The following is a 17,472-nucleotide window of genomic DNA, read 5'->3' as shown; positions in this document are numbered from 1 at the left end:
TTCAGGTGACATTGTGAATAAGAAATGGGCAGCATTATCTCCTGTAAATGTAAACAAATTGTTTGTCTTAGCGATTGGCTGAACAAGAAGAAGTAGGACTGAGTGGACTTGTAGGCTGTAAAGTTTGACATTGTTTTGTTTTTGAGTGCAGTTATGTAAAATAAATAATAATTAATTCTATATTTGTAAGTTGCACTTTCTCCATAAAGAGATTGCACTACAGTACTTGTATAAGGTGAATTGAAAAATACTATTTATTTTATCTTTTTTACAGTGCACACATTTGTAATAAATATAATAATATAAAGTGAGCACAGTACACATTGTAATCTGTGTTGTAATTGAAATAAATGTTTGAAAATTAGAAAATATTTAAAAATATTTATAAAAGCTTTAAAGTGGTATTCTATTATTGTTTAACAGTGCGATTAAAACTGTGATTAATCGTGACTATTTTTTAAAATCTAGTTAATTTGTTTTGCATTAGTTGCTTCAGTTAACTGCTATTAATTGAGAGCTCTAGTATAAACACTGAGGTAGTCATTCAGCTGGAGACAGAAGGAGAGAGAAAGCACAGGTGGCCGACTACTGCCTGGTGGTTAGAACACTCAGCTGGGAGGTGAGCAACCCAGGATCCAGTTCTCCGGTTTCAGTGACACAAGGAAAACAGAGAAAATACAACTTAATTAATTTTTCAGATGAAACCTTAACGTTTGGAATTTCCTTAGTTTTAAATATTCCATTTCTCATTTAAAAACAATTTTTTTTTCTAAAAAAAGGAAATTAGCTTTCAGTTAAATCACTTGAAACCTACATGGCTGTAGGTGACAGATGTGAGACCTTGGACGAGTCAAATCTTCAAAAGACTGTTACACTGAGGTGCGCCAGACGCTATGGACACAGAGATTATTAAAACACTTGTGTATACTTAAACATTATATGTACCTGTGTGAGCCAAGGATTGTATTCTGGCTCCATGGTGGAGAGTAGGGTGACCAGATGTCCCGATTGTTCAGTCTTTTTCTTACATAAGCTCCTATTACCCCCCACCCCGACCCGATTTTTCACATTTGCTGTCTGGTCACCCTAGTGGAGGGTTGCTGAACTTAATCCAGGAATTTAAAGAGCGAGGGGTAATTATTGCAAATCCTGGGAATGGTAAGAACTATATATACTGCTTCAGATGGGGTTCAGGATGCCCAGCCGACAAAGAAAAGGCTTTTGGTACAAAGTCTCAGGCTGAATGACTCAGAGATCCTCATTTTGACCCTAAACTAACATGAAACTGTAACTGAGAGAAGTCAAAATCCTGCTGGAAGGGTTTGAACGACTGGAACTTGCTGGGGTCTCCATGTGGAAGATGGGTGGCAGCTGGCAAGCTCAGTTTGCATGTAGATGTTTTCTCTGTAATGTTTTTGCCCTAAACTAACTGTACTGGGCTGCGTCACTATTCCTGACGCAGAGTGAGCAGCAGGTGCTGCACTAAGGACAAAGCGACTGGGATGATCATAGTGAATTGCAAGGGGGCTGTAACCCCCAGTCTTGAGGAAGAGGGACACAGGTGGCCAGGTGCTGGCTGGAGGCCAAGACCCAGGGAAGCTCCCTTGAGCAGGCATTGGTTAGCCTAGCGGCTTCTGGCTCTATCCCGAGCACACTTGGCTCTGCCAGCCACAGCCACTGCCACTGCCAGGGCGGCTTGGAACGTGCTTCAAAGAAGGACCCGGCCAGCTCGAGCAGTAACCCCAGCAACGGGGGGCAGCCCTGCCCTCGTCCTCAGCGCCCGCGCTGTGACTGCGCGAACTGGGCCTTCCCGGCCGCCGTCGGGCTGTGCAGTCAGGTGGGTGCTGTCACATGACCGCCCCCGCTGTCTCAGCCGCGTCCCCCAGCTGCCCTGGAGCCGAGGAGCCCAGCGCCGCTGCCGGAGACGCTCAGCGGGCCCGGCCGCAGACTGAGAGGGTAAGAGCGGCTCCCCGCCTGGAGGTGGCGGCGGGCGGGGAGCCCCCCCGGGGCTTTGCTCCCCCTCCCCGGGTGCGAGCGGGGGGACAACGGGGCGGGCTCGGCCGCTGCCTCAGCGCCCCCGGGCTGCCGAGGTGCTGGGAGCCCGGAGCAGGCTGGGGCTGAGCTCGGGCTGGCGCCCCCCGCAAGCAGCTCCCTGGCCCGGGTCGAGGTCGCTGCCTTGCTGGAAGGGCCCTGTGCTGCGCAGCTGCTCGGTGGGCTCGCGGGAGGAGGGTAATGGGCTCGGGCTCTCGCCGAGGCCTCCTCGGAAGCTGCTTTACTTAGACACCCCTTAGCAGTGCGGGCAGCGGCAGCGCCCCTCCTGAGGGTTTGTGAGCAGCCTGGGCACATCAGTGCTGGGATCCTGCAGTGTGACTGCTGCGCCCGTCTGTAGCCCCAGCGCAGTCTGCTGGGCTCTGCAGGGCTTCAGCAGGCTGCTTGTGTACAGCAAAGTGCTGCATCTCCAGTCAGTTCTCTCTTAGCCTGCTCCTACTTGCCTCTAACTTCCCCATCCTTGAGCTCCCTAAACCCTCTCTTCCAGTCCCACTAATCGGATGAACATTTAAAATGGACCCTGCTATTTCCTCTTAAGAACTAGGTCATAGAGCCCTTTAAGGGACACAACTAACATGCTTGTGTGTTCACAGTAAAACTCCCAAAAGTGAAGTGTTGAAGGGTGTATTTATTTTCTCTTCCCCCATGAAATAATGGGAAGTAAAGTTGCTTTTTTTAATTCAATAATAGAAGCGAGGGGTTATATTGGGGAGTAGAGAAGAGAGCTTCTTTGTGGTGGTCAAAGAGCCCCAGGCTGGTTGGGTGAGGTAGTTCTAGTTTAGGGTGTGTGGAGTTCCTGCTCCTGCCAGGTTTCAACCTGCTGCAAACACACTCCTTGTTTTGGAATCAGAGTCAGATGGAGATTATGCCATAAAGGAAAGAGAAAGCAGAAGTGCTGAAGGTCGCTGTCTGTGATATTGATACTTAGTGTTACTGTTGTTGTCAAAGGGTAAATGTTTATATAGCATGATATGCCAGTGAAGCAAGAATTGATGTCACTAGGGGAATGACTAGCTGTAAAAATGATTAAATTAAATTAGGCCTAAATTATGTGATACATGCTGAATAGGACATCCATGCCTTTTCTAATTGAGAGCTCCTGGGTGCAAGTCACACTGCTTTCAAGTTACTTTTAGGGCTACTTCTGGAGTTGCAAAATTGCAATTCTTTGAAGCAATCTTTAGTCAAATAACTTCCTTGATTGTCTAAGTGAAGCTTGTTTTAAAACATCTCAGATCTGTTTGGGAAACATTTATTTAAAGCTGGAGCAACTTCATTGTTGATGTAGCCAGACTCTGATATGGGGAGCAGAACACAAAGGAATACATAACAGTAGGATGGGATAAGTTCAGTCTGACCCATTTTTATTTTCCTTTTCTTTCCTCTTAAAGAAATTTTTCATGCATCGCTTTCATTGTGTCTAAATGAAACAGTGAGAAATTTTGTATCACTTCACAAACTCTTTCCATTTTCTGTTGTGGAGTAAATGCAGGAGCTTGGCTCTTCTGGTCTCCTTCGTATTGCAAATGCTGCTTAGTTTATTTTGCTATGATTTTTCCATGCCTGTGCTTGTCTTAATATTGCATACCCGATGGTTAATTGTTTACTGTTCCTGACTGACCTTTCTGACCTGTTGGTGTTACCCACCTTGAAAAGCATACTGAACATTTCCTAACCCAATGACTTTGTGTACTCACATAAGTGAAAAATACCTGTGCTGCCTTGCCTCTAAGGCCACTCTTCCTGCAATATAAAGGATTACAACAGTTTTGTACTGCATTTAAATTCTGTTACGATCTTTTTAATTAACATACTCCGTTTTGCCTTCTTTCGTTTTCTGGCTTCACTCCGTTTTTGTTTTTGCCCTAAAATAGACCGTCATGTTTCTGTTTTACTTCGGTTGCCATTAATGTCTGTTTCCTCTCCATCTCCCTTTCTCCATGCACTTCTGTTCCTTTTATCTCCTTGCATTATGGCTTTTTTAAACTTTCTTCCTTAGATAGTCTCTGTATATACATCCCCACCACAGGCTCTGAAACTGCTGTGAAGGCTGATCGAAATCTCTAAGTTATGGTTTATAAGAGTTCATATTTTTATTTAGCTAGAGACCTACTTAAGAGGTAGCAACAAATGCTTTAGCCTCTCACATAATTATCCTCCATTGTGAATGGGTTTTGGAGAAATTTCTATGCAACATAAACCGCAGATAATCAATTAATATTTAAATTAGTTTTAGTATATACCTTATCCCATGAAATATTTTCACATCATTGCATGAGCACAATGTTTTTTCATTATGACTTAAAATTAATGGAAGAGGAAGATGTTTGATTTAAAAGTACAGGCCAAAGTTTTCAAAAGCAACCTGTGATTTCCTGGGTTTTTTTTTTTGGGGGTGGGGGGAATGCCAGACTTGAGATGTCATAAAGAGGTCTTATTTTTAGATACTTAAATACTTGGTGCCCACACTGTGAAAATTAGCTCCTTTAAGGTGTCCCAAATTAGACACCTAAAATCATTTAAAAAACTGCTGGAAATCTTGGGCACATAGTATGTTTCTGTTCCTAATTTATTGTACTTGTCTCAGATCTGACTTACAATGTATTTCTGAACAGATATTAAATCGAGATTAAAATGGATATCAGAGGTGCTGTGGATGCTGCTGTCCCAACAAACATAATTGCTGCCAAAGCTGCTGAAGTTCGGGCAAACAAAGTAAACTGGCAGTCATATCTCCAGTAAGTATAAACTGACTGTGAGTCATTGACAGCTGCATTTTCTACTAGCTTGTGGATTCTTGTGAATATCCATTATGATGTGTAACATGAGAAATGTCATTCTATCATGACACTATGAAAGTGGAAAAAACTTAGTGAATGGAAATAGCTGGGATAATTTCCTATGGACTTATTTCAAGAAAAGGAACTTTGTTTTTTGAATTCAATACAGTGGTCCTCAGAAACATTGTTTTGAAGACAAGTTTACTAAAATTGATTACATTCCACCTACCATTAGAACAGTGTTTCCTCCCAGAAAGCATGGCCGAATAGGAAAAGCACAGGACTGAGGCCAGGTTTACATGAGGAGTGCTTTGCCAGTATAGGTGTACTGTACTTGCAAATCACTCCGATTGTGTATGCAGCTTATACTGACAAAACTGCAATTTTGTTGGCATGGCTTATTCCAACCCCTGAACCCCCTGAACAAAGTAGGTATACTAGCAATAGCAGAGTTTTGCCTGTACAGTAGCTCCTCACTTAATGTCCCGTTTAGCCTTGTTTCATTGTTACATCCCTGATCTATTAGAGAACATACTCGCTTAAAGTTGCACAATGCTCTCTTATAACGTTGTTTGGCAGTCGCCTGCTTTTTCCACTGCTTGCAGGAAGAGCAGCCCGTTGGAGCTAGCTGGTGGGGGCTTGCAACCAGGGTGGACTGGCAGCCCCCATCAGCTCCCCTAAGTTCCCTGTGTGGCAGCTGCCCAGCAGGCTATCAATTGTTGGGCAGTTCAGGTGTCCCTCCCCCCACTGTCATAGGCTGCTCCTGCAATCTGCTTTGGAGCTGCTCCCGGGAGCCTTCTGCTTGCTGCGCAGGGGGAGGGAGGGAAGAGGGGTGCTGATGTCAGGGTGTCCCCTTTCCCCTGCTCCTGTACCCCATCTGTACAGAGCTGGGGGGTGCACACAACAGAGCTCAGGACAGAGGGAGCTGGAGGGAGCTTGCTGGCAGCAACTGCTGTCTCAATTTGCTGATCTACTTAAAAAGGCAGTGTACTTACAGTGGGGTCAGCATACTTAAAGGGGCAACGTGCATCTCTCACTCACACATGGGATGTGTGTGTCACTCACTCACACGCATGGGGTGCGTCTCTCTCGCCCCCGCCCCCACTTTGGAAAGTGTAGGGAGTGGTGTGCTCCAGTGAGATAGAGTGGGTTCATCATCATGTTCAATTTCCGCAGAGAATGTTTGCAGCCACTGCCATGTGTATATTATGTCTCCTCCCATTGGTGCTGCCTTGTAGAATGTGAAGTTACACTAACAACAATGTGCTCACCCTTGAGGGCTCAGCTGAGTGTTAGTTCATCATTTAGCAGCAAAACATTCCCTGGGAAATGGCCCACCCTCTTCCACCCTGTGACTCCACCACCTCATCCAAGCTTCACAATCATCATTGCTGTGTACAGTATTAAATATTAAATTGTTTGTTTAAAACTTATGTCTTTTGTCTGGTGAAAAATATTTCCCTGGAACCTAACTTCCCCCCCCATTTACATTAAATCTTATGGGGAAATTGTATTCGCTTAACATCATTTAGCTTAAAGTAGCATTTTTCAGGAACATAACTACAACGTTAAGTGAGGAGTTACTGTATAACAGCATTGACATTGAAGCGTTTTGCCAGTGTGTGTGGGGCCCCGGGGCGGGGGGTATTCTGAAGTTGCTTAATTAGGGCAAACTTTAAAGAAAGGGGCAGACAGTTCCCAAAACTGCTAGTTATTCTAATACTTAGATTCATCAAACCAGCAACAAAACAGCTTCTACAATACCTTACTGGTTACCCAGAAGCCAAAACACCGTTCCCTTAAAGGAACCCAGCCTTGAGCACCCACCCAAACAGCCAAATCAAATATGATAAAGATTACTGAAAATCTTGTTCATCATATAAAAAGTTCTACCAGTCCCAAAGGATCAGACGCATTACCCACCAAGTTAATGAATATCTTAGATCTTATCCAAAAACACGCTTACAGCCAATTCTTATTAACTAAGCTAAAATTTATTTAAAAAAAGAAAAGAGAGAGTATTGGTTAAAATATCATTATACATACAGACATGAATAGAGTTCTTAGGTCAGTTTCATAGCAGAGATGGTGAGCTTTAGAGTTGTAAAGAGTCCTTTCCAGAATCAGTTTTAGGTTATAGTTAAGGCTATGATTTAGTCACGGAGGTTGTTGGAAGTCATGGAATCTGTAACTTCCAACGACCTCCATGATTTCAGCCTGCAGTGGTCAGGAGCTGCAGGGTCTCCTGCTTCCCGCAAGGGCAGGGAGCTGCAGGGTACCCCTGCTGCCTCTTGTTGGGAATCCCTGCAGCTCCTGGTTGCCATGGGCTGAAGTCATGGAGGTTGCGGGAACCCTGGCAGCTCCCAGCCCATTAGGCCTTAGTGTCTAATTAATCTAATTGAAGTGAGAGTGTGGACACTTCATCTCTCTATGCCTGAGGGTTTGTCTACCTGGGGAAGTAGTGAATTTAAACTTGTATAGTTATACTGGTATAACTGCTTGTGTGGACACTTTTACTATGGAATAAGAATGGCTTTGTTAGGTTTAGCTTACGTTGCTTTGGAAGGGGTGTAAGCTAAACTGAACAAAGGCACTCTTATTTCATAAGAAGTGTCTCCAATCAGGCTTAACTATACTAGACTTACACACACACACACACTTGTGACCAGATGCTTAACACAATTAATATTAACAAGAAGGAAGGAACACAAGCCAGAACAGGTTAAAGAATATTTAGATAATATAGATGTATTTAAGTTGGCAGGGCCTGACAAAATTCACCCTTGAGTACTTAGGGATTTAGCTGACGTGATGTTGGAACCATTAGCAATTATCTTTGAGAATTTCTGGACAATGGGTGATGTTCCAGAGGAGTGAAGAAGGGCAAACGTATCTATCTTTAAAAAGAGGACCCAAGGAATTATAGACCAGTCAGACAAACTTTTATACCTGGGAAGATACTGGAACAAATTATTAAACAATCAATTTGAAAACAACTAGAGGATAAGAGGGTGATAATCAATAGCCAAATCCATGCCAAACCAACCTAATTTCGTTCTTTGACAGGGTTACTGCCACAGTGGATAGAGGGAAGCAGTCTGTGATTTATCTTGATTTTTAGTAAAGCTTTTGACAGTCTTCCACATGATAGTCTCATAAATAAACTAGGGGAATGTGGTCTAGATGAAATTACTATAAGGTGGGTGCATAATTTTATGTTGGGTTTTTCAACCAAAGTACTTTTCAATGGTTCACTGTCAAATTGGGAGGGTGTATATAGGGTCTGTTTTGCGTCCAATACAATTAAATATTTTCCTTAAAGACTTTGATAATGGAGGGGAGAGTATGCTTATAAAATTTGCAGGTGACACTTAGCTGGGAATGCTTGCAAGCACTTTGGAGGACATGATTAGAAATCAGAAGGACCTTACAAGTTGGAGAATTGGTCTGAAATTCAGTAAAGACAAGTGCAAAGTATTGCAGTTAGGAAGGAAAAGGTCAAATGCACAATTACAAAATGGGGACTAATTGGCTAGGCGGTAGTACAGCAGAAAAGGGTCTGGGGTGTATTAACTTGATTGTTGTTTGTTAGAAACAAGAGGTAATTGTTCCACTCTACTTGGCACTGGTGAGGCCCCCACTGGAGTCCAGTGGTGAGCACCACACTTTAGGAAAGATGTGGGCAAACTGAGGAGAACCCAGCATAGAGCAGCAAAAAAGAGGTCAGGTTTTCTAAACCTTTTATATGAGGAAAAGTTGAACAAACTAGGCATGCTTAGTCTTGAGAAAAGAAGACTGAGGGTGGACCTAATAATAGTCTTCAAAAGGGCTGGTATAGTGAGGACAGTGATGAATTATTCTCCATGTCCATTGAAGCTAGGACAAGAAGTAATCAACTTAATCTGTACAAGAGAGATTTAGGCTAGATGTTAGGAAAACCATTCTAACTATAAGGCTATTAAGCTTTGGAATAGGCTTCCGAGGGAGGTGGTGGAATCCCTGTCATTGGAGGTTTTTAAGAACAGGTTAGACGAACGCCTTCCAGCAAAGGTCTAGGTATGGTTGGTACTGTGTCAGCATTGGGGGGATGGGACTATGACCACAAGGTCCCTTCCATTTCTAAGTTTCTGTGATGCTAGAACGATGGGAGACCATTATGAGAAGCTGGCAGAATGGTGGTATGGTCCCTTTATTGAGAGAATATGCCTGCCTTTTGTTCTCAAGATGCCGAACCTTGTTATCCTTGGCAGCTCCTGGAGGAATGAAAATTTGTGACTTTTCCTGATGTGGATGGGCCTTGCCATGCCTCCGCTATTTCCATATTAGATTACTGCATCATGTTCAGTCAAGATGGAGCTATACTTTTGGACCATCTGGGAGTGTTCGCTAGCGCAGAATGCAACTGCCCATTTACTTAGTGATGTTTCTAGAATGAAGCATAGTGTACTAGTGCTGGGTCGACAACACGTGTTGGGGATTGTAATGCGCTTTGCACAGTGAGGTCCTGGTTCATGACTGGGGCTCCTGTTTGCTATGATAATACAGTAACATTTGCATTTGATTTATTTCTTGATGCAGTTCAAAGTGGTGATTGACCTATGTGGGCTGGTCCTGATTATTTTAGAGAGCCTCTTTCATGCTCCACTCTGAGAGTTAAGATTATTTGAGATGCTGTGCTGACAGTCCACAGAAAACTGTTAACACATTTAATGTGCCCTCAAAAATGGAGGCCTGTCTCAAATCAGGTCTTCTGGTTTTTTGCCCTAGATTGGGATAAGACTTTATATGCAGTTTTCTCAAGGTGCCATTTTATTTTTTTGTGATTTTTATAAGTGGTGTATATGCTGTTAGTTATATTTTATGAGCTGTTTTAAAATTACATTAAAACACGGGTTTTAAAGCACACAGGAGAGGTGTCTTCCCAAATTCACCTCTGCCCATTCTGCACTGCAGTGCTGGAGTAAAGTTGCTTGCTCATAGTTGCTCAAATTCTAGTATATGCCAGCATCTAGGTCCTGAGTTCTCTAGTACAGGGTCAGTTTAGTCTAAGTCTAACTAGTGTATTGTTTATCCTGCCTCTGAATGTTATGCGTGTAAACAGAAAGTCAGGTTACACAAAACATGTAGCAGTGTTTACTGGCAGTGTTTGATTTCAGAGTGTGTAGCATGTCTGCAAGAACTTAAAATATATAGGTAGTATCATTATAACTGAAAATATTTTCTGCATTTGTCATTGGCTATATTGTCAGTTTTGCAAACTAATTGAATTGAGAATTCATTATTTTAATACCGAAAATTCTGTTTACCTAGTTTTGGGTGTAATTCTAACTAGGGTCAGTAGTCTTAACCAAACAAAAAACTTAACAGCCTTTGTGTAGTAGTTTACACTTAATTTTGTGTATAGACTGTAGAAAATATTGTCTTTGTGCTGCTGCTGCACTGTAAAATCAGAATATTTCACTTGAGGGAAGCCAGGTTTCCCTTTCCTGAAGGGGACTTTCAAAAACAGTGAAATAGTCCCCTACTGCAGGGGTTCTCAGACTTCATTGCACCATTACCCCTTCTGACAGCAAAAATTACAATATGGCCCCAGAAGGGGAGACTGAAGCTTGAGCCCGCCTGAGCCTCACTGCCCTGGGTGGGAGGGCCAAAGCCTGTGCTCTACCACTGTGGGCGGGGGGGGAAGCTATAGCCCAAGGGCTTCAGCCCAAGGCAGGGGATCTGTAACCTGAGCCCCGCTGCCCAGGGCTGAAGCCCTCAGGCTTCGTCTTCAGCTCCAGGCAGTGGGGCTCGGGCTTCAGCCCCGGGCCCCAGCAAGTTTAAGCCAGCCCTGGCGACTCCACTAAAATGGTGTCATTACCCAATTTGGGGTCTCAACCCATAGTTTGAGAACTGCTGCTCTACTGTAACAGTAGATACCCTTCTCAGAATCCATGTTCTTGCATTTAGAAAACTACAGTACTGTACTGTAGGATGCAAACATATAAGAACACTTGATGTTTGAGTGAGTTGTGTGAAGCATAATAGTTCACACTTTGCCTTCTGAGGATCGCCAAGTGTGTTAAAAAGAGGTATTTACGTTCTTGGTGGTTGTAGATTTTATTTGTAAAGAGATACTGTAAGCTTCCATTTTGTGAAATGGACTAAAATCAAATAGTATGTCACAATGTTTTTATAATTTCTTGCCTTTAAATCATTTTTAGAGAGGTTGTTTTCTGCTTGGTGCAGTTTGTGCTGGTACAATTGCACAGAAGCCATTCCCTCTATATAAACTTGAATATGATTGCTTGACTAGTTTAATAATCAGATCATATGAGTGTCCTCTAATACTGTCATAAAGCATCACATGCCAAGGGCACTTGGGTGAAAACTTTGCATCTTGACATGTTGATAAAGTGAGAATGGGGTGGAACCAATAGTAATTAATAGAAGTGTCTAATATTTAGCTGTGAAACCTGGCAGATGTCTTTAAAACAGAAAGTTAGGTTTCACTTTGCTGTGTCATGTGAACAAAACAGGAACTACAGTTATCATGAGGAATGCATGATGAAAAAACCAAACTAATCACAAGTGTCTGTATCAACTACACTGACCAAGAGCTTTTTATAAATGATCTCTTACAAGCACTTGTTGGTTATTGTTCCATATAATTCTTAACCAACATCATCTGCCTTCTTCAGTCCTATAATAGCAGTTACTAATGCCTACCTCGTATCCAGGGTGCGCATTGGATACGCATTGACTTTGTTTTGAGACTTTTAAAAATAAATTTGTTCCATGGGATAAGTGGCAGAGTGAGTGGCTCATACTTAAAGGGAACATAACATTAGTCTGTAACATCACATGGGGAAAACTATTTAACAATCAGATGATTTACCAACGTAAACTTTACAAGTGCATCAGATAATCACAATGGTCTTTTGGCCTTAGAATTGAGAATCTATGAATTATCTGAATCTATTTGGTGAAACTATTTCCTTTTTTGAATGTGAAGAATTTGACTTGCTGACTATCGCTGGAAAAGGTACATGGTGACTTGGCATATGCGAGATCTGGCACTTCTTGAACAAAATTCACTCTAGCTCATTGTCCTGCATTCTTGGTTGCAGGTCAATGCTTTATTGACTGTGTCTTAGTAACAGTGCAATTGAATAATTCTGTGGGGAGGAAAAAGGAGTGTTTTGAAATGAAGTGGGGAGACTGTGGTTACCGTAAACCTTTAATTGTAAAGAATTGGTAAACCTCAGCATATTAGTAATGGGGAAAAATCATGACTGCTGGCACCAAAGGGGAGGATTGGGTTTGTCTGCCATGATTGTATGGCTTTTACATTGGTATTCATGAGACTCCTCGGGGTTATTAGATAACTAGTCACTTTAATTTTAAAATGAAGTGATTCCGAAGTGGCATTTTTGACATTGGTAAGGCATTATTCAGATTCCCAAAGTCCCTGATGAAATGTTAATGAATTGTTTACAAAACTGTCAAACTTTTTTTATACAACCCTGTGCTGCAAATGTCTGCTCGGACTGGCACTTATAAATAAACAAATATTAAATCTCGATTCTTCCTTTGTTCCAGGCAATGTCTTCCTCCGCCTTTGATTTCCTTGAGCTTTAATGTGAGATCAAAGTAGAGAGCTTTATTTGTTTGAAAGCTTTTTCTTTGACAGTTGATAAAGTTCTACCGATTTTTTTTTTTTTTAAATAAACTCACATGCCTTATTTTTGCACTGCTTTCTCAAACTCTCAAGTTGTAATCAAGGGCTTTTCTTAAATCTTATTTAACGTTTGTAATGTTCTTTGAAGATGACAAGTGCTATGTTAGTGTGAAGTGTTTTAAAAACAATGAAGTAGATATTTTCTGATTACTTTTTACATTGTATGGAATTTTCTAGTTTGACCAATGCTGATTGATTATTGTTCTCTCATGCCAATTTCTTGGCTGACTAAAACTGTACAGGTTTGTTAATCCCTGGGGGCTTCACAGTCTCCATGGGCTGTGTTATAAAAATTACCTCCATCTTGCTAGAAGCCACTGTCTTAAGGGACCAATGAGACTTGGCTTTATAAATCTTTTTGGTAGCGGTGAATTGGCCCCTTCGCATGCTGAGAAATGGCTTGTTATGAGGCAGCGTTAAGAACAAAATGTTGAACAACAATCTTCACATGTCAAAGCATACAAAAATAGAATACAAAATACAAAAAGGGCTTCATTCTGTATTCCTGTTCCTGGAAAATCTGGTTATATTAAAAATCCAAAATTATCTCTTGAAATAAAAATGAAATCTTGGCGTTTTTTCCATTGTTGATGTCAGCAGTACACTTATGTGTAGGGGAATGCTCCCCACCCGCAGATTAGGAAAGAGAAGAGATCATCAGGAGAACATCATTGTGATGTTCCTCCTACTGTGGGGGAGAAGTGGTAATTTAGTCTCCTTCATTTTCCCCCAAAGTCCATCTTGGCATGCATATACACAGGTTTACATTGATGCTTAGTACTAAATACAAACACTGTTTGGGTCTTCTGGATCCAACTTTATTAGTTAGAGAGGGAGGGAAGGAAGGACAAAAATCATACACCACTAAGCTGCATTGGACCCTTTGGAATGCAGCTCCATATTTTTAGAACATTATTTTTTAAGCCATGACTGGTTGATCAGTGATCTTTTTAAGAATACAGAAGCTGTATTTCATTGCAGACCTCTAGCAACCTAATTTGAATATAAACCTTAAGACTCCTCAACTAGTGAGTTCTTAGAAATCTTTCTAAAATTAGGGAAGCCTGGCTAGATTGTCAAAAATATGATTTGATATAGTCCTTGAGATAATGTTTTGACAGTTAAGTACTATCATATAGCTAGGGCCCTACCAAATTCACAGCCGTGAAAAACGCATCACAGATTGTGAAATCTGGCCTTTTCTGTACTTTTACCCTATAGTATACAGATTTCACAGGAGAGACCTGGGGGTCCTGATCCAAAAGGAGGTTGCAAAGTTATTGTAGTTGTGGTATTGCCACACTTGTGCACTGCCTTCAGAGCTGGGTGACCGTGAGTGGTGGCTGCTGGCTGAGGGCCCAGTTCTGAAGGCAACAGCACAGAAGTAAGGGTGGCAATACCATATCATGCCAACCTTACTTCTGCGCTGCTGCTGGCGGTGGTGCTGCCTTCAGAGCTGGGTTCCTGGCCAACAGCTGCCACTCTCCAGCTGCCCAGCTCTGAAGGCAGCACTGCTGCCAACAGCAGCTCAGAAGTAAGGGTGGCAGTACCACGACACTCCTTCAATAATCTTGTGACACCCTCGCTACCCACTTTTGGGTCAGAACCCCTACAGTTACAACACCATGAAATTTCAGATTTAAATAGCTGAAATCATGAAATTTAGGATTTTTAAAATCCTATGACTGTGAATTTGGTAATGCCCTGCATATAGTGTAGCAACTTCACATAAGTGTGAAAAGGGGGAGGTGGTTGTGGGGCCTGGCTGCCCTGTAGAATCCCCTGTTCGTCAAGTGTGGAGCTGCTGGCACACCCTTCCTGAGTTTCCTGTCCTGAGGTGGGTCTCCTCAGCTCTCCCCATGCCAGTCTGTCATGATGTGGCTTAGCCCACCGCCCAAGTCACAAACACAACCTCTTCCGGGGTAGCAAAAGTCCAACCACAGTCCCAGCAGATACAAAGGTTTTTCTGCCTTTTGGTGAATTAACTTCAGCCCCATCCTCTGTCCCTGTTTCCAGCCCCTCCCTCACTATCTGTGTGAGTCTTTCTGGCTCTGGGATAGAACACTCATCTCCCAGGCTAGTTTCCCTCCTGTATCGTTCTCAGCCCCTTCTGAGCTTTGCTTCTTGACTCCTTCCCTGCTGTGGTATAAAGCACTGGACCCTTGGACTGATTAGCCAGAAATGCCCAATGTCCTACAGACCCTTGTGCCAGGGCCTTCCACTGCAGCCTGCTCCATTCCCTGTGGTGCTACTGCAGACTGATCTCACTCTATCATTTTATAAGGCCCCAGGTGTTCATTAAGCTTGGCCCTCCTTAGTCCCACCCTCTCACACCAGGAAGCAGCTATCCAATTATGGCACAGGTGTGGCTGGCCCCATCTCCCCTTAAAGGGGCCAGTCACCCCTTTGACAGAGATACCTGTGGCAGAGATACCTTGGAATGGGCCAAGTAACAGTGGTATTTAATTCAGAAGAGGGAAAAACATAAATATGTTGTATTACAGATCTCCTTCCATTTTCTGAACTTCACTAATCCTGATGAACATGCTACAGGGATTACTGAACTTTAATCTGCCCTGAGAACTGGCAGAGTTTTTACTCAATTTTTAATCATGGACCACCTGCAGGCAGTGACTCAGATTGTGGAAAAGGCTGACTAGAAGAACTTGTTCGGTGTGGCTTTGGTAGGTGGAAAAGGCCTTTGACTCAGTGGAAATGTAAGAAGAGTTAAAAATGCTGGAAAAACTGAAACATGGAATAGTAATATGTTATACTTCCAGCCTGTGTAATTTTGACGTTGCATGGCTTTATGCTCAATTCTCCACTTCTCTGAAGAGCTTCAGCCTCTGTAACTTGGTCCCTTTGTGTGTTAACCTGTAATATTTGACAAGTATTAATCCTGTGAATTTTCATCTTCCTTTGATTACATCATTTTCCTTACTATACCTAGACAGTAAGTGTTGTTTCTGCTGTCTTGTCCTGCTTATTATCAGGTGTGGGAATAACTTTTGCATTGTAATAAGTAGACGATTCTGCCAGTCCTGTAGCTCAGTTTGATAAATGGAAATATCACTAATGGTGGCTCTTTAATTATCTTAATGTTCTTTACAGTTGCTAATGTTTAGCTACAACAGACTTTCAACTACAGATTTGGATGGATAAAGGAAGTAGCTGTGGAACACACTAGCTCAAGTCCTTCCCCAACTTCCATCCTTTACCTGTCCATTGGGTCATAGTTTAAGGCTCGAAGGGACCTGTTCATCTGTTCTGACCTTCTGTGGTGGCCCAGCACCCACATGTTAACCAGCTGATAGGAGACAAAGTATTATAGCTCAGAGGACACTAACTACTATGTGCCATTGGCAGAGATTACGAGGAAACAAGATGCACCAGTGCCCAAGGCCCCTGAAATGGCAGGGACATGATTAGTAAGATCTATTTAGCTAATCCTGGCAAGTGACCTGCATCCACAGGCTGTAGAGGAAAGTGAAAAACTGCCAATCTGATCTGAGGGGAAATTCCTTCTCAACCCCACAAACCCAGTTAGAAGTCGAGTCAGATTGGTACAGTCACCATCTTCTAAATACCACAGATCAACTGATTAAAACCACAAGTGTGTGTTAACAGTTTTGAAAAAGTAAAAATCTAACCCAGAAACCAGAACTTTAGTTCCAAAAAATTTCCTATTCCCTCGCACTTCATTTTTGGCACTAAAACTTCTTATTTCATAAAATAAGACTAACAAGTTTTGTATTTGCACATGTTTTTTCAACTGGATTATAGTTGTGTTGCAGATCTTGTTTTCAGCATGTAGTCGAGATATGTATATATAGTCAGTACTGCATCTCTTTTAATGATTCCTAATGTGCTTCCAAGAGTTGGAGGCAGTCTAAGGATGATTGAGGTGATGCTGTTGAGTAGTCAAGAGACACAGAATTGCATGTTTAAATTATTCCCTATTAAATTATTCATTCCTTTGCACGAGGCTCTCAGCAGAATAGGAGTGCCTCACGCACTCATGACAGGACTAAGTTTATTATAACTTTATTAAAGGAAGAGTGCCTCTCATGTCAAATAGCATCTTTGAAAGAAATAAGGACTGAAATAACACACATACAAAAAGTTCCTATGGCTTTGTATTTTGTTTTTCAGAGGACAGATGATTTCAGGTGAAGACTGTGAATTTATTCAAAGATTTGAGCAGAAGAGGAGCCCAGAAGGAAAACAAGAATTGCTGCAAGCAGAAGGCAGTCAGGTAACCCAGCTTCCTTTTTTATTTTTATTGGGGGGGGGGGGGGTTGCTCTTGTGATACTAACTCTAATTAAATGTTGGAAGTATGTGTTTTGCTGTGATGCTATTTAGCAAGTTTTAGCAGGGCTTCAGACAGTTATATTGTAAATGAATTTTTGTGAGGTGGAACTTGGCCATTATTTTAACAGACCTCTTAATTTTTAAATGTGTTCAGCTGGGATGAGATCAAAAGAAGCTGGGAAGCTTCACACACATTTGTTGTTCTCTTGGATAACACTTTTTAGGTATTTTTTTCTTCTGATATGGTTGGGTGAATTTTGGTACAACTTCTTAAACTCAAATGGAATTTGCCTTTTAAGATGTAACTAATGCATACACTGTTTAAATAGCTACATATAACATGCATTGTTTGTATAGTGATAGTATAGCTATCCAAGATGGTACATTAAACTGATGACATAGCATAGTCTGAAATAAAGTAGCCTAAAAGTTACATAGAATGTAAAGAATAGTGGTAAGTTTTTGTGACTCTTTCTAGCTTCTCCTCAACACCTTTCCCCGTACCCTCCAGATGCTTGCTCTCATTTTCTTTTCAAGTAAGATAAAGCATGAATCTCTAACTCTAGCCGTTCGTGAAATCTGCTGTTGAAAACATATCATGATTAAATTGT

The 17,472-nt window shown here is 42.0% G+C and overlaps 1 protein-coding gene across 5 annotated transcripts in view; it reads left to right on the top strand.

Annotated features, from left to right (window-relative positions):
- The first annotated feature begins 1,695 nt into the window (after positions 1 to 1,695).
- The window catches only part of ATP6V1H (ATPase H+ transporting V1 subunit H), a 79,437-nt gene continuing 63,660 nt past the window's right edge, over positions 1,696 to 17,472 (top strand). For 3 of the 5 annotated variants that reach the window (XM_039526085.1, XM_039526084.1, XM_039526082.1), the window contains exons 1-3: positions 1,801 to 1,956; positions 4,665 to 4,787; positions 16,702 to 16,804. In XM_039526085.1, the coding sequence (XP_039382019.1) occupies positions 4,684 to 4,787; positions 16,702 to 16,804 (207 nt within the window). In that variant the 5' untranslated portion in view covers positions 1,801 to 1,956; positions 4,665 to 4,683. Of the gene's footprint in view, positions 1,957 to 4,664; positions 4,788 to 15,053; positions 15,234 to 16,701; positions 16,805 to 17,472 lie in introns of those variants that run through there. The other 2 variants (XM_039526083.1, XM_039526086.1) reach the window with 2 other exon arrangements.

This window comes from Mauremys reevesii, linkage group 2, assembly GCF_016161935.1.
Source record: "Mauremys reevesii isolate NIE-2019 linkage group 2, ASM1616193v1, whole genome shotgun sequence".
Classification (NCBI taxonomy): Eukaryota; Metazoa; Chordata; order Testudines; family Geoemydidae; genus Mauremys; species Mauremys reevesii.
This window is presented reverse-complemented; position numbering and strand designations above follow the sequence as displayed.